A 23441-nucleotide genomic window follows, 5' to 3' on the forward strand; every position below is an offset into this window, starting at 1 on the left:
TTGCAACAGACAACTAAACCTATCATTAAGAAAATTATTTGCTTATCAATTAACGACTTTCTGTGTGATAAGTCTTCTTTTGTTGTGCAATACTAATCATTGCTGAGACTGAATTGTTTGAAATAAATTATAAATCATTTTGGAATATTATATGGCTGGTTGAGAGATAGCATATTAATATTTAAGATAACTTATTATTCAACAGAGAATCTGATTTTATTTCTATACGAAGCAGGATCGCAGTATACATACCTTAATAGCCTACAAAAACTTCTTCTATAACTGAGCCTCTGGCTAGCTGCAGCAACACTTGGGGGGAAGGGAGGACGTGATGGGAAATAGGCTAGTGCAGCACAGAATAACAGCGCCACAATGCCAAATTCTAAGGGAAAACAGAAAGAAATTAAAATAAGAAATGTAATACAGAAGATGACAGGCACAACCCACCAAATATCATGCTTAACACACAGGAAACATTGTTCTTGAACCATGTTAAAAGTTAGTTTAAATACTGTGAATACATTCCAGTGCCTACTCCAGTGAGGCCTCTTTTCTATCCAATTGGGCCAGCTGTTCCATGTGAAGGATCCTGACAAAATTTGAATTTTTAACAGTTTCTTTTGAGTTTATTATTATAATGTTACTTAGCATGCTAAAAGGTAGGATGCAAATAATTATAATAATAGGATGCAGTGGCTTAGTGGGTAGATGCCAATTGTGATGATCGTAAGATTGGAAGGTTGGCAGTTCAAAGCCTAAGTGCTGCATGATGGGGGTGAGCTCCTTTCACTAGTCCCAGGTTCTGCCAACCTAGCAGTTCAAAAGCATGCAAATGCAAAGCAGGTACCACTTTAGTGGGAAGGTAACAGAGTTCATGCAGTCCTGCTGGCCACATGGCCACTGGAATAATCCTTGGATAACATTGGCTCTTCGACTTAGTAATGGAGATGAGCACCCCCTCCACCCACACACACACACACAGTCTGTTATGACTAAGCATTCATGTTAAGTGAAAACCTTTACTTTTACCTTTACCTAAATAAATAAATATTTATCATCTCCTTCCCTGTACTGTCTCTGCTAGTCTCAGTATTATAACAATGCCAGGCAGCAGGGATTGACCTGCAATCCATGCTCTGGTGACTACTCATGTGTAAGAGGTTCTGGGATATTGCTGCCTTAAAGGGAGAGGATCCTAGGATTTTTGCATATTATTCCTTCCAGTAAGCAGCTAACTGAGAGTGGCTGCTATTTCTCTCACCTTGCAAGCAAGTAGCAAATTGAAATCCTCAAACTAAAATACTTAAACTTCAGCTTTGCCAGGACAGTACAGTGGACCCTTGTTATACGCTGGGGTTTGGTTCCAAGATCCCCCGTGTATAACAAAATCTGTGTATGCTCAAGTTCCATTAAATATAATGACATACCAAAATGGTGTCCCTTATAAAAAATGGAAAATCAAGGTTTGATATTTGAAATTTTACTTTTTGGGAACATTTTCAAACCGTGTATGCTTGAATCCGTGTATAAAAAAATCTGTGTATAAGAAGGGCTGACTGCATATACAGGCTGAGTCTCCCTTATTCAGAATTCTGAAATCCAAACTACTCCAAAATGGCTGAAACAGTGACACCTTTGCTTTCTGACGATTCAATCTATACAGATTTTCTTTAATGCACAAAATTATTAAAAATATTCTACAAGTCTGCATACTCACTGCACAAATAATCCAGGCTGACACCACTTTTAACTGTCATGGCTCAATGCCATGGAATTCTGGGAAATGTAGTTTGTTGCAGCGTCAGAGCTCTCTGACAAAGAAGGCTAAATATCTCACAAAACTACAATTCCCAGAATTCCATAACAATGAGCCATGGCAGTGGTGTCAATCCGGATTAATTCTACAGCACAGATGCAGCCTACAGTCACCTTCAGGCTATGTGAAAAAGGTGTATATGAAATAAGCATGAATTTTGTTCATTAGACTTTGGTCCCATCTCCAAGTTATTTCATTATGTACTTACATGCAAATATAGGTATTTCAAAATCTAAAACACCTCTGGTCTCAAGCATTTCAGGTCAATTTGGAGCACAAGGGAGCTGAGGGATTCATGCGGCACTTTCCCCACCTTCATGTGGGCCCAATCTACCTGGCTGTTCTCCCAGTGTTTTTGTATTTGACCTTTTATTTGTGCAGATTATAGACCACAACTGAATTATTTATTAAATTTCAGATTTCTAAATAAAACAAATGATCCCAGATGGCATTTGCTTGAGTTATTAACTTTGTACATATTTGTAGTTCTTGTTCAGCATACTGTGATACTATGGTTAATGATGATATGAGTGATCTCATATCAGCAGTGGACATCTACCTTTTGCTAGTAACTTCCTATATTAAGAAAGGTCAAGACAAACTTAAACAAGGGAATTGTAATAGCTTGTCAGGGTGTGTGTGTGTGTGTGTGTGTGTGTGTGTGTGTGAAGCTACAGTGAGAGCAGCGTTTCAACTGAAATGCTTTCCAGAGATCAGCAAACAAATCTATCTGAATGAGAAATCCATTATCTGGATATGATTTACCTACCTGATGGCAACTGAACTGATTTCAAGCAGCCACACATAGAAGCATTCCTGTTACAACCTTCTCACTATGCCCACACTTGGCTCAGTTCTCCTCTAATATTCCAAGTTGTCCTAAAGCCATATAAAAATTGCCTTCTTCATAATAATGATTCCATAACTACCAAGGGAATACCTGACAGCTCAATTCTTTAATAAGGCAACATTTCTGTTAGAAGCTAATATTGTTGGATGCTCATTACTTTGGATAATAGCAATAGCATGTACATTTCTATACCACTTATCAATTCGGCGCTCTCACTGCCACAGCCCGGGTTCGTTTCCCAGTCAGGGAATTAATGTTAGCCGCTCTGATAGCCTTTAGGGCTGAAGGGCGGGGTATAAATGCCATAAATAAATAAATAAATCTCAGTACTTTCTAAGCAGTTTACAATCTGTAAGCTAATTGCCCACAACAACAACAACAAATCTTGCTTACCTTGTTCAAAAGTGGATAGCAAAGTGTAACAAAGGGTGCTAGGTCTTCTAAGTGAAAGGTAAAACAATGGCAAATATACTGGTAGCATACAACAGTTATGTTGCAAAGAATTTGATGGTACATAGCAACAAAAAATGCGCTTGCAACAGCAGATAGCTTGTACAGAATACCTGCCTGCATCACCAGAGTAGTATCATTTTAGCCATATTGCACTGGTGCTGTGGATATAGGTGTTCTTTCTACAAAACTACCTCACTGACAAGCAGCTTCTGCTAGTTAGAGAAAACGCAGCTAGAAAATGCCAAAAATCTGTAGCCAAAGCACGGCCACTGTGAAACACGTAGGGATGCATCAGCATGTTCAGGGAAACCCAACACATTACATAAACACACACGCAACAGGAGGAAACAACAGTCTTCAAAAACCCTGAAGCAGTTCAATGACAACTATGCATGCTTAGTAGCTACAGAATGTTTAGAAGGTTTAATGGACAGAGTATCATGAAAGAGGGCATGGCTGGCTGGCACACTGTTCAGGTGCACTTCATACTACAAGCTGAGTTTCTCTTATCTAAAATGTTTGGGACCAGAAGTGTTTGTGCTTCTGGATTTTGTTTTATTTTGCAATATTTGCATATGCATAATGAGTTACCTTGGAGATAGGACCCAAGTGTAAACATGAAATTCATTTAGGTTTCATATGCACCTTATAAACATAGCCTGAAGGTAATTTCATACATATTTTTAATAATTTTATGTATGAAATGAAGTTTGTGTACACTGAACCATCAGAAAGCAAAGGTGTCACTATCTCAGTCACCTATGTGGACAATTTTGGAAAGTTTAGGTTTTCAGAATACCGGATAATGGAGACTCAGCCTGTACTACATATTACTGCAGGTCTCGCTTGTTTCCTCTTTCTTGCTTTGTCAAGGACAATTGGGAAAATTGATTAGGTTGGATGTGTGTGGGATAAAATATCACAAACAGTTATCTAAAAATACTATTTTATTATTCTTATTTTATTATGAAGTGGCATTTACCATGGATCCACAGAATCAGGGAAGAGAAAAATCTATATACAAACATGACATTATTGTATTTCGTTAGCAACTCAAAATTGATTTACAATGGAAAATAACCTGCTGAGTTTTAAATGGATTTCAGGTTTTAGTGTATGAAAACTTGAGCTGGCATTGGAAAATAGACAGAAGACCAAAGGGCCAGTTCTATTGTAACACACTCGCATTCTAATAGAAAAACCTTTGCCAAGAAAATGGTGAACACAGAAAAATGCAGAACAGGTATTACCTCTGGTCTAACTGGTTATTCCAGAAGTGAATAAATATTCAGACACAAAAAACAGATGTGGTAAAATGTAAATACAGTTAACTCTGAAACTCACAGTAACTGATATTTATTTCCAGATGAGCCACTAGAGGGTGGCAGCAAACTCATAATAGATGCACATTATGCACTTTAAGGGTGAAATTACTTCTTCAATACCTGCATACAGCACAGCTTCAATGCGGTCCTTTATAAGCTCAGGGCTACTCCCAGGCAGAAGTGGAGATGCAGATGTACCATTTGGCCCTGGAACTAACAAGGGCCCCACTAAAAATGCACATGCTCCACCAAGGTAACCGATCAATGATGCAATAGCTGTAGCAGTGGCACGTTCATCTGGAGAAAACCATGTTGTAGAAAGTAATGGAGCAGCGCTAGCTACAGTGGGGCCAGCCAACCCATTCAACAGTTGTCCTCCATGAATCAACCTGTAGAGAGATAAAGCAAAAACACGTATTGACATGTGGTCGAAGGCTTTCATGGCCGGCATCCATCGTTTTTTGTGGGTTTTTCGGGCTGTGTGGCCATGTTCTAGAAGATTTTCTTCCTAACGTTTCGCCAGCATCTGATCAGCACAGAATACACATGCAAATCACTTCTGCATTCCCAGGTTCACACAGTATATATATATACCCACTTTTTTTCCAAACAAGCATTCTCTGAAGATGCCAGCCACAGATGCTGGCGAAACGTCAGGAAGAAAATCTTCTAGAACATGGCCACACAGCCCGAAAAACCCACAAAAAACTACACATTGACATGTTAGATACCGAGCTCCTGAGAACCTGGTAAAAGGAAGGGATCAGTGCCTTGCTTCATGCTGAACCTTACAGACAATGAGAAGGAGCAAAAGAGATTGTCTCTGCCTCTGAATTATCTCTACAGCTTAGTATGAAGGTGTAGTCTCTTAACCCATCTTTTCTTCCTACCTCTATCCACCAAGGATTCAGGAGAAGGATGGGATTAGTGAATAACTGCTAGCTAGCAAGATGAGCCCATTTTTGTGGACGTTTGCTAATAAAACCAAGTGATACATTTTAAAGTTCTTTACCTAATAGGTTGTAGAACTCCACTTCTTTAGAGGAAAAGAATGACTTCAAACAGCTTAATGACACTGACTAGATATTCAAAATGCTTTGAATCAGTTCAGTTTGGCCATTTTGTTCAATGGAATTTCTATGGTTTAAATCCAATGTTCAGCCCCAACAAGAATAGACTCAGGCCTGTTACAGACTGCCAAAATAAAGCTGCTTCGGGTCTCTTTGGAGGTATGCTATTTAAATGATGCATGGGTCCTAAGAGTCCGGATAGGGTTGCCATAAGTGAGGACCTCCAAACCGGGACAAATGTAGGACAAATGCAGGACAACATTTTCAAATGTAGGACACATTTTAAAAAATGGAGGACACGCAAAAAAATTGAGGCTTTTTTAGAAATGTTAATATAAATCCATGTTTCTTAGGCAGGATCAAAATGGAGGACATTTTGACATTATTCGTAGACAGATCACAGAAATGTACTTCCTTTTCTGGCCACCCCCCTCTCCCCATTCCAAACAGCACATTTGAGCATTGAACATGGCTTTATTTTAACATTGCCTCTTGAATATTTCAGAGGCTTATTCCACAACCAAACCCTTTGGTCAAGGGACTTTGGTTTTTCTTCATTTTGACTTGTTTTGTCTGTATTCCTCCCCACTAAATAAAGGAGACATGAAATGGAGTTAATGGGTACAAGTTGTTCAACAAAAAAGTCTTGTGAGACTCTGTAGGCAAGAGTGCACCATGTTAAGAACTGCATTAAGCACACTTAGGCTGCTGCCACACTGCTTTCACTCTCATCACTCCATCCTATGGAATCCTGGGATTTGTAGTTTGTTGTGGTGCCAAGGCTGGGCTTTGAAATCTCAGGCATAAGAGAGGCAAAAGGCTTGGGCTGCATCTACACTGGAGAAATAATCTAGTTTGAGACCACTTTAACTGTCTTGCCTGAATGCTATGGAATTCTGGGAATGGTGGTTCCAGCACCTCAGCAGAATGGCAGTTAACCCCTGGAAAGCTCTCTGACCAAGGTGACCAATGCCCTCACCCCAAAATGTAGGGCACCCAAGCAAAAAAATGTAAATAAAAGCTAAAAACACCCATGTAATTATAAATCCATGCTTCTTAGCCATGATCCAAATGGAGGACATTTTGAAATTTGACAGAAGAGGACATGTCCTGGAAAAGGAGGAGGATGCCTGGTCACCTTGTCTCTAATCCAAAATGCACTGCAGAAATAAAACAATGCTGGACTGAAATGCCCAGAGTTCCTCACCAAAGCTGCATCCACACTGAGGAAATAATCCAGTTTGAGAGTGACTTAACTGTCCTGGGTTAGTGCTGGGGAATGCTGGAAATTGTAGTACATTGTGGCCCCAGAGCTATCTCTGACAGGGAGTCCCATAACCCTCCAAACGTAGTTGAACTGCAGTGCCCAGAATGCCTCCCCAGGTGCATCCACACTGAGGAAATGGTCCAGTTTGAGACTGCTCAGTGCTGGGGAATCCTGGGAATTGTAGTCTATTGTGGCCTCAGAGCCATCACTGACAGAGAAGTCTCAATGTCTCCCAAACACTAGCATTCCCAGGATTCCCTAGCACTGAGTTAAAGCAGTCTCAAAGTGGGTTATTATTCCTGCAGTGTGTGAGAGAGATATAAAAGCTAGGGACTGGATTCATTTGGAGGATCTCTGTGTCCAAAACACACTGCTTGGACTGCCAGGGCTCAGTGCTATGGAATCCTGGGAATTGTAGTTTATTGTGGCACCAGAGCTCTCTGACAGAGAAGGCCAAATGCCTCACAGACCCCAGAATTCCAGAGCATTGAGCTTTGGCAGTTAAAGGGGTCTCAAAGTGCAGGGGGGGGGGGAGAGAAAAGCCAGGGAGTGTGAATGAGCTCTGAGAGGAGGAGGAGGAGGGAGGGAGCCAAGGGAAGTGGCCAGGACCACCAGAGAAGCCCCTGCTTTTCCTCATCATCGCAGCCTTCTCACTGCTGGCAAGAGGCTCTGCCCCCAGCCAGGCAACGCCTCCATTCAGTCTCCTTTTGTCAAAAGAGCTCTGGTGCCACAAGAAACTACAATTCCCAGAATCCCATAGCACTGAGCCATGGATGTTTAAGGGGGGGGGGGGTCAAACTATTTCTGCAGCCTTTTGCAACCCCAAAGCCTTCTATTATTTACCAGCAACTTGCAAGGCAAAATCTCTTCCTTCCAAGCCATTGAAAACCAACCCAAGGGGAGGGGGGCTGATTGCTTCTTTCCCATTGGTCAGCTTCGGGAGAAATTTGCATATTAAAAGTAAAGGTGTTTAGGGCCTCAAAAACGACCCTGTGATAAAGAATTACAACAATACTGAGTGGTAGACATTTAAAAGATGAGGCATTTAGACTCCCAGGGAAACAGGAACGATTGATGGCCTTTTTTTCTTTGCTCACTGTAACCTGAAAGTAATGCCTTTTGCAGGGTATATATACCAAGTGGGCTGGCAATAGCTCTGAGCGGCAGATGTCTTTAAGACCTGCTCTCTAGGCTAAGCCAGGCAGGGAGGCGGGGAGGGTGGCACACAGCCATGGGGAGGGCTGGAGCTGCCTCCAGCGCCTTGCTGGGGGGGGAGGTCCCAGGGGAGGGGCCAAACCGGGGCGGGACCGTGTGGCCCCGCCCCAAACTGGGAAAGTCCCGTCCCCAGGCGGGATATGGCAAGCCTAAGTCCGGAGGTCGCACCAAAACCACATTCCATTCTTAAGCACTGGAGTGCAGCTTTGGTGCAGCTTCCTGATTCTTAGGATGCATGCATCATTTAAACAGCATACCTCCAAAGAGACCCGAAGCAGCTTTATTTTGGCAGTTTGTAACAGGCCTCATTTAGTTAACTAGAACTTGGTAAGTAAACACTTACATAAATTCCATTGATTTAATAGATCTGTCTAGCTGGGACTATATTGAATCTAGGCCTTTGAAACAAAAATTAAATATTTCAAGCAGTTAAATAATAAGCTGATGAGGGTTAGAATCTCTAAAATGTTGCTGGAATCCTGGCACTTGTTAAATGTAGCAAATCATACTCAATGGCAAGCTACTGTATGATTAAGGTTTCCTTAAATAAATTCAGCTCCTTTTATACAGAAAAGAGAAAAAATGCACTTTACCAAGAATGAAGTTTCCTTATAAAATGGTCAATTTTTATCATTATTTATGCATATGCCATTTATAGTTCAGTATCTGGTAAGGAAGCGCAATAACACATGTCAACCTTTTGATAAAGATTTTGAAATACAGTATTTAAACATTCAAAGAAAAAGGAATAGCATGGCTATTCACTGGAATTTTTCTGTATGAACACAGAAAACCAAAATGAAACCTAGGTTTTAGAATGTGCAGTCTAGATAGGAGTCACAGTCAGAAGGTGATATTTAAATCTCATGAACATGTAGGTCCTGTTATTATTTTTTGCTAAGAGACCTAATGTAATTAAGGTTTTTTTAAAACAAAATCTGAAGACCCACAGAGAATGAGGAAAGCCCTCTATTTGGGATTGACACATTGTATGTAGGGATTTTTGTGTAGATATGCTGCCTTTTGGGGCAAAGCCCTCTGAAGATGATGGTAATAATAATTGTTACTTCTTACCCATAACTGAATTTGCTGAAGAAAAATGACAGTGTAATGATAAGCAACAATATACCCTTCATAATGCATAATGTAAAACTAAACTTTGAAATGTTAATAAATTGCCACACATTTCCAGTACTTTTGCAGATACACTGGTGTGTTTCCAATGTAGTTAATTATCTCCAGTCTTATGTAATTGCCCAGGAAGCTTAACAATACATAGTATAATTCATTATCCACTCTGTAATGAATGGCATATCTCCAGGTAAATGGAGATACATTCCCTTGTACAAAGTGACTGCATTTCATTGATGATTTTTTTTCCAGTGATGAATTATAGAAATAAAATTTGAATTAACAAAATCATTTTGGACTGAAATTGTACATTAGGGAAAATTGCTAGTAAGAAATAGCTCTCCATATCCCTGCATTCAGGATAAACAAAACTCAGACAGCATTGTATGTATAAACTGGAATCTTTGTGTGATGGATGTATAAAGTGGTTATTATCATTTTATTCATACAGTAAATTTAATTAGCAAAGACAAAGAGAATGTCACGCTGAAGAGTTTCACCTGTCATAGCTTCTGCAGTATTAAATAACAAGGTATGCCAGACCAACTACTTAACTTCTGAACAAACAGAAAAGAAAGACACCTTGAAGAGGGAGAAAAATGATAACTGTGATAGCAAAGTCACTCTTCTGTTGACCAGGATATGGGCATGAAAACAAGAGAAATAAAGAATGCTGTTGCTGCTACCAATTGGGCTGTTGCTAGAAGCCCCAGACTAACAAGACTGATGGCCCCTATCCATGTAACCTCTGGGCAACATTACAGTCCTATGCTCCTCCTTTTAAAACCTCCTCTTTGTCTTCTCCTCATATATTCTTGTGGGAATGGCATGATGCAGACATGGTGCCTAAAATACAAGATTCCCTTTCATCACATGCATTAGTGCAATTAGTTTGCTCAAGGCTCAGTTTCCCATTATTGGAAGCAGAGTTTCAAAAGCAAAATAATTCAAAAGGCTCATCTCAAACTATGCCATAGAGAAGACGATCTTGAATGTAACTTAAGTAATTTGATCAACCTATTATAGGAAAATGAAGGAATTTTCTTCCTAAACAAAGATTCAAGTTACTGGCATAAATAATCCATCTTCACCAGTATTTATTTCTTTTTATTTATTATGTAATGAAAGCTACCTGCATACTGAACATAAGCAAATGATAAACACACTCCATACCAGAATTCACAATCTCACTGCAAACTGCAGTCTGGTTAATCCGATACATCATGAGATGTAAATTTACTTGATTTCAGCAGATAAAACCACTGATATTTGCCTTGAAGTAAATGCTACTGTTGTAGAACTGTCCAGTGCCCCCGGACACACAAAGAAATTCAATTTAGATTTAATTGTCACTTTCATCTTCCTTGGTCTAAGTGATCTCTCCTTCTATTTAATATAACTTGCTTAGAGAGAGATCTATAGTCTTGCCAACTTTAATTTTCCTTATTCTTTTATTTAATCTTACTCTACAAAGTTTACAGATTTTATAGCTAGTCTGAAGCAACTCTGAAAATCAGCCATTCACTTGGGGAATGTGCCAACTACTTCCAGTGACTAATTTATCAAATCCATCACTCAAGCCATGTGACAGAGAGATTCCCATGGAAAGGCAAAGTGGTTTTTAGCACTTGTAAAATAGTTACAATGTAGTCTCTTCACTTTCTAGCATTATCTATTGATCGATCTATTATCTATCTATCTATCTATCTATCTGTATTCCAAATACCAAATACAAGAGCTCTGTGTCTTGAGATAGATATTTTGAAACTACTGCTTTGTTGAAAGCTCTCCACCATATGTTTGTATTAATTCACTGATTCATGAACTCAAACTGAATTAAGTTGCTTTTCATTGGGGCTTTTGTATCTCTGCCTTATCTTCCTAGACGCAGACAGAAAGGAAAGACTCATAATGTGGTTCAAGGTATGTAGCAATCTGCTACTATTCTAGGAGACATATTTGCAGCAGCTAATATAACTGACAGAGAAACATGAATACAACAGTATCAGTGCATTTTGCTGTTTGTTATAGTGTCTTATTATCACTGCAGCAGATTTCAGCCTGAAAAGTCTATCAGAACTCTCTTACAGACCATCATCTGTTCTAAAAATTGCTCTGAGATTAGAAACATTTGTTACTGTTATTTCCCCATTTTCTCCTTGTTTCTGTTATCCAGAAGGAGCAAAGAGCAACTGCATTTTCCCTCACCGCCTCATACTGTAATTTAAGTTTGATTCTGTAATGCAAGATGTCTTTTGTATGAAAGATGAGGATAGCAAGACACTTTTGTTCAGCTCCTGGCCCAATAGGAAAGCATTTTGAGGACTGGGCAAGCTAAGAGTTGCATTTTGATCGATTTCTATATCCAGTGTTCTGCTCTTGGGTTTGTACATTATTTTTCCAATATTCAGCTAATTATTTTTAGGTACCAGGCAATGTAGTGAGTATTGAGAGTTCAGTCCAGAATGTGAAGCTTTTCATAACAAGGTTGAAACTAATACTTGGAAAGAAGGGGAACATTTCACCACTGGGAGTTATGAAATAATCAATTACTTAACCTTTGCCTCAAGACTGAAGTCTATGAAAGCCACACTAAAACACCTGATACTCTTAACGGCTTCACAGCAATGTCAAGATCCTGTATCTAACATAACTCTGCATTACCTTTTCCCCAGAAGGTAAATAAGCTCACCTTCAAAGAGCCCAACAACTGTGGCTGTGTTATGATGCAACCTTTGGTTCAGTACAGCTCTCAGTATAGTAATATATTTATAAGAAACAATGTTTACAAGTTCACGGCACAGATTATTTAAGCACTTGCCTCCAGACAATAACAAAAATATCAATTTGCATTTGCAAAAGTGTGCCATTAAAAACAAATCATCTCAGATTCAGCAGCTATCAATGTGAGAGGACTTCATACATTATAAAATTAGTATGCACACTATGTTTTCCAATGGTGTGGTCTATAATTGAGAGAGAAGTAAGTCTCTCTTATGGCTGCATTCACATTGTTACAGGCCAAGAGTGACTCTGCTGCTATGTGCGTCATTCTTAAAAATGTATACCTATCAAGTTACAGGATACAGTACTGTGTACTTGCGGGCTGAATGTTCATTTTGCAATATGTTAAGTGACCTCTGCTTACCGTGGGCAGCAGCTCTTTCAAGAAAGGCTAGGATAACCTGAATCAATAAGTTCGTGAAGCTATTTTAAACCACTGCACTGATAAACAAGATCATTAGGCGTGAGTATGTCATTTCATAAGCAAACACATTTTCCTGAGTGAACACAAGACGTATGAAAGAGGACACATATACCTATATTTCAAAAATATTATTATTATTATTATTATTATTATTATTATTACTATTATTACTATTATTTTATAATATAGTGTTAATGGTTCTGAACTTTTTAACAAACGTACTGCAGGTACATTCTTAGCAAATACAGGTGTTAGCTTCCTAACTGAAGTTTTCAGTTTAATCTGATGAGACTGTAGATACAGAAGAACATGCATGAACACACACAAATGTCAAATATTATTCCATTAGAATTTTCAACCCTGTTTTATATATTAAAAAATCCCTCACGTTCACATATACACTTTGAAAAACAAAAGTCACACCCCCCGAAACTGATATTTCTATCTACCACTATAAATTTAGAATAAGTGTCAATTTCCATACAAATAGTTTTGGTGTGGGTTATCACTACTAAATGATATATTTGTACTAGAAAAGTATTATGCTTGCTAAATATTTATGAAGACAGCTTATAGGTCTGGATTCATTTTCAATACATGTACAAACAATTTGGCTCAATAATAATAAAAGGAGCATACTGCAGATAGAAAATAGCAAAATAAATGAAGCTAGTGTATAAGCCTCTTTTGCTGAGCAGTAATGAAAAGAGGGCCTTGCAGTCCATGACTTGATTTATGAAATGCTGCTAGCTACAAAAGAAGAAGAAAATATGAAAACTTCATTCCAAAATGGTTTTGAGATCCTCTCACTTGTGTTTGTGGCTTCTTTGTTGTTATTATAAGATAAACATAAGGATTCGGATATACAATGAACTTCTGTTTCTGCAGTAACTCGAGAAAGATCTTGTTATTTAGGGGCTGTTTTTACTGAATGCTTGCCAAACAAGAGTCAAAAATTTGCAATGAAACAAACGCTGCAATACCAGGCCAAAACAATGGCATCTCTGTCAGACATCCTGACAGTTAAAAGGCAACAACATAACAATGTAGCGAGACCCCTGACAGTACAGTGACAAATTCTCTCAGATCCTCACATCTTAATACCGTGTTATTGCACAGCCATCACAGCTGTCTGACACTTGAGAATGTTTCTTTGGTCAAAGCTTCATCTAAGTTTGAAAGACGAGGGCATGCAGAATCAAAGCAGCAGACAAGCATGTGCTGTTAAAAGTCCACTAAGGAAAGAAAGTAAATCAACCCCATCTTAACATTCTTGGTTTTCTTCTACAATGCTGTGCTTAAGTAACAAACTTATACAGTCTATAAAAGAGCACATATACACAAATAATAATAGAATCACAGAGTTCGAAGAGACTTCAAGGGCCATCCTGTCCAAACCCCTGCCATGTAAGAACTCAAAATCAAATCACCCCCAAGAGATGGCCATCCAGCCTCTGTTTAAAGACTTCCAAAGTAGGAGACTCCACCACTCTCTGAGGGAGAGTGTTCCAGTGACAAACTGCTGTTACTGTCAGGAAGTTATTATTATTATTATTATTATTATTATTATTATTATTATTATTAACCTTTATTTATAAAGCGCTGTAAATTAGTTCTTCCTAATGTTTAGCTGGAATCTCTTCTCCTATAGTTTGAATCCATTGCTCTGGGTCCTGTTCTCTGGAGCAGCAGAAAATAAGATCGCTCCAGCCTCAATATGACATCCCTTCAAATATTTAAATAGGGCTATCATATCACTTCTTAGCTTTCTCTTCTCCAGGCTAAACATACCCAGTTCCCTAAGTTTCTCCAGATAGGGCTTTATGGTTTCCAGGCTTTTCACCATTTTGGTTGCTCTCCTTTGGACACGCTCCAGCTTGTCAACATTGTTTTTGGATTGAGGTGCCCAGAACTGGACATGGTGAAGGTATAAATACTTTAGGATAATGCTAAAGTTATACCCATTTAGCTAGCAGAGAATAATTTCTCACTAACATGACAACCATGTAAGATTACGAAGGGCCTACATAAATTCAAGTCAGACAATGAGGAAACTGAAATAGTTAGAGATTTCTCATACTTGGGATCAAACATTGTTCGAAACAGAGACTGCATTCAAGAGATAGGAAGAAGACTAGAAATGGTAAGGGCTGCCATGAAAAAGACAGAGAGATTCTAAAGAGTAAAGATATACAACTGAGTACAAAAGGTAGAGTTATCCAAGTCATGGTATTACCAGTCACTGTGCATGGATGTGAGAGCTGGTCAGTGAAAAGAGTGGATAAAAAGAAAATCAGTTCATTGAATCATAGAATCATAGAGTTGGAAGAGACTGCAAAGGCCATCCAGTCCAACCCCCTGCCATGCAGGAAATCCCATTCAAAGCATCCCTGACCGATGGCCATCCAGCCTCTGCTTAAAGACCTCCAAGGAAGGAGACTCCACTATACTCCGAGGAAGTGTGTTCCACTGTCGAACAGCCCTTACTGTCAGGAAGTTCCTCCTAATGTTGAGGTGGATTGTCTTTTCCTGTAGCTTGCATCCATTGTTCTGGGTCCTAGTCTCTGGAGCAGCAGAAAACAAGCTAGCTCCCCCCTCAATATGACATCCCTTCAAATATTTAAACAGGGCTATCATATCACCTCTTAACCTTCTCTTTTCCAGGCTAAACATCCCCAGCTCCCTAAGTCGTTCCTCACAGGACATGGTTTCCAGACTCTTTACCATTTTGGTCGCCCTCCTTTGGACACGCTCTGTTTTCTCAATGTCCTTTTTGAATTGTGGTGCCCAGAATTGGACACAGTATTCCAGGTGGGGCCTGACCAGAGCAGAATACAGTGGCACTATTACTTCCCTTGATCTAGACACTATACTTTTATTGAAGCAGCCTAAAATCGCATTGGCCTTGTTAGCTGTCACATCGCACTTTTGACTCATGTTCAATTTGTGGTGTACGTGGACTCCCAGATCCCTTTCGCACGTAGTTTCATTCAGCCAAGTGTCCCCCATCCTATATCTGTGCATTTCATTTTTCCGCCCTAAGTGCAATGCCTTACATTTCTCCATGTTGAAATTCATTTTGTTAGCTTTGGTCCAGCTTTCTAATCTATTAAGGTCATTCTGAAGTTTGATCCTGTCCACAGGGGTATTAGCTACTCCTCCTAATTTGGTGTCATCTGCAAATTTGATAAATAGACCCCCAATTCTGTCATCCAAGTCACTGATAAAGATGTTGAATAACACTGGGCCCAGGACAGACCCCTGTGGGACCCCACTGGTCACGTCTCTCCAGGATGAAAAGGAGCCATTATTGAGCACCCTTTGGGTTCAGCCAATCAACCAATTACAAATCCATGTAACAGTTACATTGTGTAGGCCAAATTTCACTAGCTTGTTTGCAAGAACGTCATGGGGAACCCTGTCAAAAGCTTTACTGAAAACAAGATATACTATATCCACAGCATTCCCTTCATCTACCAAGCTGGTAATTTTATCAACCAAAAAAAAAAAAAAAAAAAAAAAGATTAGATTTGTCTGGCATGACTTGTTTCTCTGACTCCCATGTTGACTCTTTGTGATTATGGAATTGCCTTCTAGATGTTCACAGAATCTCTGTTTAACGATCTGCTTTAGAATCTTTCCTGGTATTGATGTCAGACTAACTGGACGATAATTGTTGGGATCCTCTTTTTTCCCCTTTTTGAAGATGGGAACAACGCTTGCCCTCCTCCAGTCTGCTGGGATCTCTCCTGTTCTCCAGGAGTTTTCAAAGATTATTGCCAATGGTTCCGATATTACATTTGCCAGCTCTTTTAATACCCTTGGATGTAGTTCATCTGGTCCTGGAGACTTAAATTTGTTTAGGTTAAACAAGTATTCCTGTACTATCTCTCTACTTATTCTGTGCTGAAATTCTTATTTTCTGTCCTCTGCTCCATTATCCTCAGGTCAGGGGCGTAGCTAGGATTTTAGGAAGGGGGGGTCCAGAGTAAGTGCCACAATTATAATGGGGCTTGGGTGCGGTGGCGCAGCAGCACACACCATTCATTTTTCTAATGGAAGGGGGGGGTCCGGACCCCAAGAACACCCCCCCCTTGGCTACGTCCCTGCTCAGGTTGAGCACCCTTTTCCTTTCCGGAGAAGACTGAGGCAAAGAAGGTGTTGAGTAATTCTGCCTTTTCTCTGTCCCCTGTTAGCATTTTGCCATCTTCTCCACGCAGTGGCCCTACCATTTCCTTCTTCTTCCATTTGCTGCAGACATACCCAAAAAAGCCCTTTTTGTTGTTCTTAACCGCTCTAGCAAACCTGAGTTAAGTTTTTCTGACTTTACCTCTACACATGCTCGCTATTTTTTTGAATTCCTCTTGGTGATTTCCCCATTTTTCCATTTCTTATACATGTTCCGTTTAAAACTTAGCTCAGTTGAAAGTTCCTTAGTCATCCATCCTGGTTTCTTGAGACATCTCCCATTTTTTCTTCCTCATTGGAACTGTTTGAAATTGTGCCTTCAGTATTTCCCTCTTGAGAAACTCCCATCCATCTTGAACTCTCTTCTCTTTTAGTATTCCTGACCATGGGATCACCCCCACTATTTCTCTAAGTTTACTAAAATCAGCTTTCCTGCGTGTCTGACTATGCCTGGCTTCTCCTTCCCGTTGTATAACAAACTCCAGGAGTACATGATAACTCCCAACTAAGGATCCCACCACTTGCACTCCATTAACAAGGTCATCCTTGTTGGTTAGGATCAGATCCAAAATAGCTGATTCCCTTGTTGCCTCTTCCACCTTTTGGACAATGAAATTGTCTCCAAGGCAAGTGAGGAGTTTGCTAGACCTTGAGGATTTGGCTGAGTTTGACTTCCAGCAAATATCAGGATAGTTGAAGTCACCCATTACTACAATATCTCTCCTTTCTGAATGTGTGGTCATCTGTTCTAGAAAGACATCACCCAATTCCTCAGTCTGACTTGGGGGTCTGTAGTTGACCCACAATAACATCCCTGTTGTTTCCCTCCCCTTTCATTATTATCCAGATGATCTCCACCTGATTTCCAGGATTGATGTCCTGGATTTCTTCACTGGTGTAAATGTCCCTGACATACAGTATAAGGCTATTCCTCCTCCTTTCCTGTTTAGCCTGTTTCTCTTGAAAATGTTATACCTCTCTATTTCTACATTCCAATGATGAGACTCATCCCACCAGGTTTCAGTGAGGCCTATTATATCATATTTGCTTTGTTGTGCTAGGAGTTGAGGTTCATCTTTCTTATTTCCCATGATTTGTGCATTAGTGTAGAGACATCTTAGACTATGGGTCCCCTTTACTTGATGCCTGTGCAAGTTTCTTTGCCTTCCACTTTTGGGTCCTTGCACTGTTTGTCTTGTTCCCTCTATGACAGTTTGACTATTTTCTCCATCGCTTTTGCCTTCCAGAATACTGTCTCCCTCCCCCACATAACTCAGTTTAAAGCCCTCCTGATCAAATTTTTTAGACTATTGGCATAAACGTTTTTGCCAACTGGCGTGAGATGCAACCCATCCCTTGCCAGAAGTCCCTCCTCATGGAACCTCAGACCATGATCCAAGAATCCAAACCAGGGGTAGGCAACCTTTTTGAGCTGGGGGCCGGGTTGCTGTCCCTCAGATAACTGGGGGGCCGAAGCCGGGGGGTGGAGCTTCCACCCCCGGGGGCGGGGCCGCATGCCGGGGGTGGAGCCTCCACCCTCCGGGGCAGAGTTTCCACCCTCCGGGGCGGAGCTCCCACCCCAGGGGTGGAGCTTCCACCCCCCAGGGGCCAGGCCACCTCCTCTTTGCCGGCCCGTGACGGGGCCCCAGGCCCTGTCAGAGGCTCGGAAAGACCGGCGGGGACCGCCAGCGCTGGAGGCCTCCCCCTCTTTGCCGGCCCCTGACGCCAGAGGCCCGCCGCCGCTGCCGGAGCCCTCCTGGAGGACCCCAGCGAAGGCAAAGGGCCTCTGGGAGGCCCGCTGCTGTCGCAGGAGCCCTCCTGGAGGGCCCCAGAGGAGGCAACGGGCCTCCCAGGGGCCCGCTGCTGCCGCCGGAGCCCTCCTGGAGGGCCCCTGCGACGGCAACTGGCCTCCCAGGGGCCCGCTGCCACCGTCGGAGCCTTGGTCGCCGCCATTTTGGGGGGGAAAATGGTGGCGAAATCTTGCGCGACCTTCCCTGAGGTCACGCGAGACTTCGCCGCCATTTTTTGACCAAAATGGCAGCTCCCAGAGTGGCAAAAAGCCGCAACTCTTGGCGGCGGCGGCAGGAGCAGCCAGGGGCCGGCTCAAAGGCCTCCGCGGGCTGCATCCGGCCCGCGGGCCGGAGGTTGCCGACCCCTGATCCAAACTGTTCTTGGCGGCACCATATGCAGAGCGGTTATTCACCTCTGCTATTTTCTTCTCCCTTCCTGGACCATGCCCTTCAACTGGGAGAAGAGAGGAGATGACAACCTGTGCATCCATCTCTTTCAACTTCCTACCCAAAGCCTCATAATCCCTTATGATATTCTGAAGGCTGTGCCTTGCAGTATCATTGGTTAACACATGAACCAAAAGAAAGGGGTAATGGTCAGTAGGCTTGACAAGTCTTGTCAGCCTCTCTGTCACATCACGGATCTTTGCCCCAGGGAGACAGCACACCTCCTGAGACATTTTGTCATGCCCACACACCACTGGTTCAGTGCCTCTCAGCAAGGAGTCCCCCAAGACCACCACATGCCTCCTCCAAGGCTTAACATCAGCTGTTCCCTTTGGTGCTACTCCCAGGGTCCCCTGCTCTGTCCCTGAAATCTGTCCCTGCTGCCCTTCCTCTTCATCCGTGATAATAAAGATTCAAATTGATTCTGCAGCTGCAAGGTCACAGAACGTTCCTTGGTTTCCCTACTTCTGTGTGACATTCCTCCAACTATCTACTTTTGTTGTATGTGAAGTGGCCTCTTCCTCCACAGCAACTTCCTTTGTGAGTTTCTCATTCAGGACCGTCTGATCCATTCTGGTCAGGAAAACCTCTTGCTCCCTATGACTCTGAAGTATAGTTACCTGGGCCTCCAGCTGCTGTACTTTCTCTTCTAAGAGAGCTACCAACTTGTAAAGAACTCCTGTGGGCCTAGCCTTTGTCTCCAAACTCTGCTAGCGAGCTCAATCAACTGGGGCTATAGTTATGTACAGAGCTCCTGGCTACTAGTTCCTTCCAGAGGCAAGTGTCTGCCTCACTTCCTCTGAGCAAGTCCCCACAAGCCCCTTAAGGGAGTAGTGAAAAGTAAAGTGTAAAATTGAAGGAGATGTCCTCCAACACTGTGCCCAGGTGACCTTCTCCTCTGTACTTCAAACCCTCCTTGACTATAAAAAATAAAAATGAATGTGAAAAGAAAAATTCTCTGGAAGTCCTCTACCAGCAGTTCTATAGAGTAAGTGTTCTAGCTCCTCCTCCTCCCAGTGACCAAAAGAAATGGCTCCCACTTTTAAAATTTTAAGCTCTATGTGGGGCTTAAGAGTGCAGAGGATACTATGGAGAGCAAAAAAGACAAACAAATGGGTCCTCAAATAGATCAAACCTGAAATATCCCTAAAAGCCAAGATGATTAAATTAAGGCTGCAGTACTTTGACCACACCATGAGAAGGCATAACTCACTGGAAAAGACAATAATACTTGGAAAGGTTGAAGGTAGAAGAAAGAGAGGAATAATAATAATAATAATAATAATAATAATAATAATAATAATAATAATAATAATTTATTTATAGCCCGCTCAATCACAAGGAATCTGGACGGGTTACAGCAATAAAAATACATAGAGAACACAATAAAATAAGATAAAACAGAGCGCCGTAAGTCATAGTAATTCACAGCTAAGCCTGATGAAGTTGGGCCTGTCTTTTTCACTCCCTCCCAGGCCGGATGATGACAGTTGGCATAGAGGGAAGGCTCTTCTTCTTCAGGCTAGCTCTGATGGAGAGAGGCCTGCCTTTTCACTCCCTCCCAAGCCAGATGATAACAGCTGGCTTGGAGGGAGGGCTCTTTTTCTTGAGTCTAGCTCTGAGGAAGACTACACACCAGATGGCTAGACTCAATTAGGGAGTTACAGGCATGACCCTGCAAGACTTGAGCAGAGAAGGGGAGGACAGCGAGTCTTGGCGATGTCTCATCCACAGTGGCATCAGGAGTTGAGGTCCACTCGAGGGCAGTTAACAAGAAACACAAGGTGATCTGATGCATGTAATTGGACTTATCAAGTAGGTGCTACATAAACAGCCATGTCACTGGTTGTTTATGGTAAAAATCACCACAATGCAACAAGGCATAAACCTCCTGGAACTGGAAATAAGCAAGTTCTTCCCTCATCTTCAGTTTACCAACATGCCTAAAAAATAGCTATCTACAATCTTTAGATCTCTCTGCTAGGCAACCAAAAAAATCTATAGTCAATATGTTCTTCTCTTCCCTCTCTCTCACGATGGAGGCAGACAAAAGGGAAAAAACCTTGGGTTTTTTTCTTATACCTTGGATTTTTTGGCGTGAGGGATTTTTGTTCTTATACCTTGGGGTTTTTGGTGTGAGGGATTTTTGTTTTTATACCTTGGGTTTTTTGGCATGAGGGACTTTTGTTGGTTGGCAGACAAAAGAAAACAGAATAATACTTTAATTTCAGCAAAGGAGATCCAAGCCTCCCTACTGAAAAACAGCTAAAGAGGCATCCCAAAAAGAGCTGTGAGACATCAGAAACATTCAACTGCCTGGATGTCTAAAAGTTTGTTTACACTATTCAAAAAAATTAATCTTTATTTACTTTGAATTGGCAGCAATCCAGACATTCTTTTCAATTCAGGGAAATACCAGGTGGTTTTGGCACCTGAGGATTTATTTTGTGGATAGTCCAAGAGGAAAAGAACCATGGTTTTCTCTGGATTTTCCAGGGAAATCCAGATATGTGCTAAGTGTAGCCAGCTGATCTGCACTGACGGGGGCTCGTTAATTATGCATTTGATAGGTTTACATTCCTTCCTCTTTTCCCTTTCCTCTTCCTTTCACCTTTTTATGCTGCAAGAGACCAACACAGCTATCTATTTGAAAACATCTTAGTTCAGCCATGTGTAAGTGAAAATCTGGGTTCAGATCCTTTACAGAATCACTATGGAAGTCATATTCTTCATTGCAGACCTGGTCAACTTTTAATCTTCTGTGATTTACTCTGCTCAAATCTTCTACCTTCTTGTGTTGTTGTCCCCTCCCATCAACTAAAAAATCCAGTATGATCCTAGGCTGCATCAATAAGAGTGTAGTGTCTACATTAAGGGAAGTAATACAGCCCGCCCTTCTCTTATGCAGGGGATCCATTCCGGATCCCCCCCCCTACCGTTAGAGAAAATACGTGGATGCTCAAGCCCCATTCAAACAAATGGGGCTCGTGCCTGTGTTGGCGCGGTGGCAGCGCGCGGGGTGCACACCATGGAAGTGCGCCCCATTCATGTGAATGGGACGCGCTGCCCCTTGCACCCCATATGCTCAAAGCCACGTATAACGTGGGCGCACTGTAATACCACTCTATTCTGCCTCGGTCAGACCTCACCTGGAATACTGTGTCTGGGCACCACAATTCAAAAAGGATATTGAAAAGATGAAGCGTATCGAGAAGAGGTTGGCAAAATGGTGAAAGGTCTGGAAACCATGTCTTACAAGGAGTGACTTAGGGAGCTGGGAATGTTTAGTCTGGAGAAGAGAAGATTAAGAGGTGACATGATAGCCATACTTAAATATTTGAAAGGATGCCATACTGAGGATGGAGCAAGCTTGTTTTCTGCTGCTCCAGAGATTTAATTCATGGAACGGTGGATGCAAATGATAGGGAAAAAAGTTCCACCTAAACATTAGGAAGAACTTCCTGATGCTAAGAGTTGTTCAACGGTGGAATATGCTGCTTCAGAGTGTGGTGGAGTCTCCTTCTTTGGCAGTTTTTAAACATAGGCAATCTGTTGTGAGTGCTTTGATTGTGCATTCCTGCACAGTGGGAGGTTGGACTGGGTGGCCTTTGAGGTATCTTCCAACTCTATGATCTAGGATTCTAATTTTTTAAAGCTCTCCCCTTGGCTCACAACAACTTCCATTTCCTCTTCTTCACATGCCACTGATTGCTCCTGTTTCCCCCCCCCCCCCCCAGGTTCTTCTCTGCCTAACTGCAAACAGCTCTAACTGCACTGTACTTGGCAAACTCCTTTTTCAGGATCTCCCATCTAACCATGTTACGGCAACTTGAAAACCTGTAGAAGTCTCTATCCTCCCCCCCCCCCCCCCGGCCTTCTTTCACCTTCACTGTCAAAGGAAAAAGCATTGAACATCTACTGTCAAAATTACATAACTATAAGCTCCCTCAAGAACATAATTACTTCTTTTTTCATAACACATATATCCATTCTGCTGTTTCTTTGCAAGATGCCTAATGAAGGCCAATCATTCAATTCCTACCTCACTGTCAGTTAGAGGTAAGTTGCCAAGCTACTTCAATAATTTTAATTATTTGTTTACTAGACAATTCCCAGTGACAGAAACATTCACAATAATTCATTTCTGTAAAAAAATTGACTTCACGCCTTTAACAATTTTCAACATAGACATCAACAGGTACAATACCTGTTGTCACTAGTGCTTCAACCAGATGTCTTTCTTTGTCTCTTTTCCAGGTTTCTGAAGCAGAGGCAGTTAAAATGGCAGCTTCATTGCAATTAAAGGGATGAAAGCTTGAACTATGGTTGAATAATCCCACACTGATGCAAACAATATATCTTTGCCATTTATTATAGGCCTGCTACTTAGCCATCCTTGATGCTATCGTCCAAATCTTGTATTACCCAACACAGCTCCATAACAGCCAGCAATCCATAAGGATGTCACAAGAAGGTCCAAATAGTCTCCTTAAGTTTGGGCTCATCTACTAAGCACTTTTTAAAATGGTTCCATCTACTAATTTCATTACAAAATAGCCCCCCTTTGATGGTTTATTACTCACTGCTAAGTAAGTTTCCATTTGTATAGGAATGCCAGTAGTTCAAGTGTTTTTCTTCCTCTCAGGAACTTGGCATTCAAACATTTTTTTTCTGCCAAGGG

The 23441-nt window shown here is 41.4% G+C and overlaps 1 protein-coding gene across 3 annotated transcripts in view; it reads right to left on the minus strand.

The window, feature by feature from the left end:
* LOC149313968 (solute carrier family 49 member 4-like) overlaps positions 1-23441 on the minus strand; it is a 122634-nt gene that overhangs the window by 69183 nt on the left and 30010 nt on the right. For all 3 annotated transcript variants that reach the window (XR_016281101.1, XM_089523335.1, XM_089523336.1), the window contains exons 3-4: positions 4565-4833; positions 253-382 (exon numbers count right to left, since the gene is read on the minus strand). Coding sequence is in view for 2 of the 3 variants with exons in the window: in XM_089523335.1 (XP_089379461.1) it covers positions 253-382; positions 4565-4833 (399 nt within the window). In the remaining variant the exon portion in view is untranslated. The remainder of the gene's footprint in view (positions 1-252; positions 383-4564; positions 4834-23441) is intronic.

This window comes from Sceloporus occidentalis, unplaced genomic scaffold (assembly GCF_023333645.1).
Source record: "Sceloporus occidentalis isolate IW3139 unplaced genomic scaffold, rSceOcc1.0.p SCAF_4, whole genome shotgun sequence".
Classification (NCBI taxonomy): domain Eukaryota; kingdom Metazoa; phylum Chordata; class Lepidosauria; order Squamata; family Phrynosomatidae; genus Sceloporus; species Sceloporus occidentalis.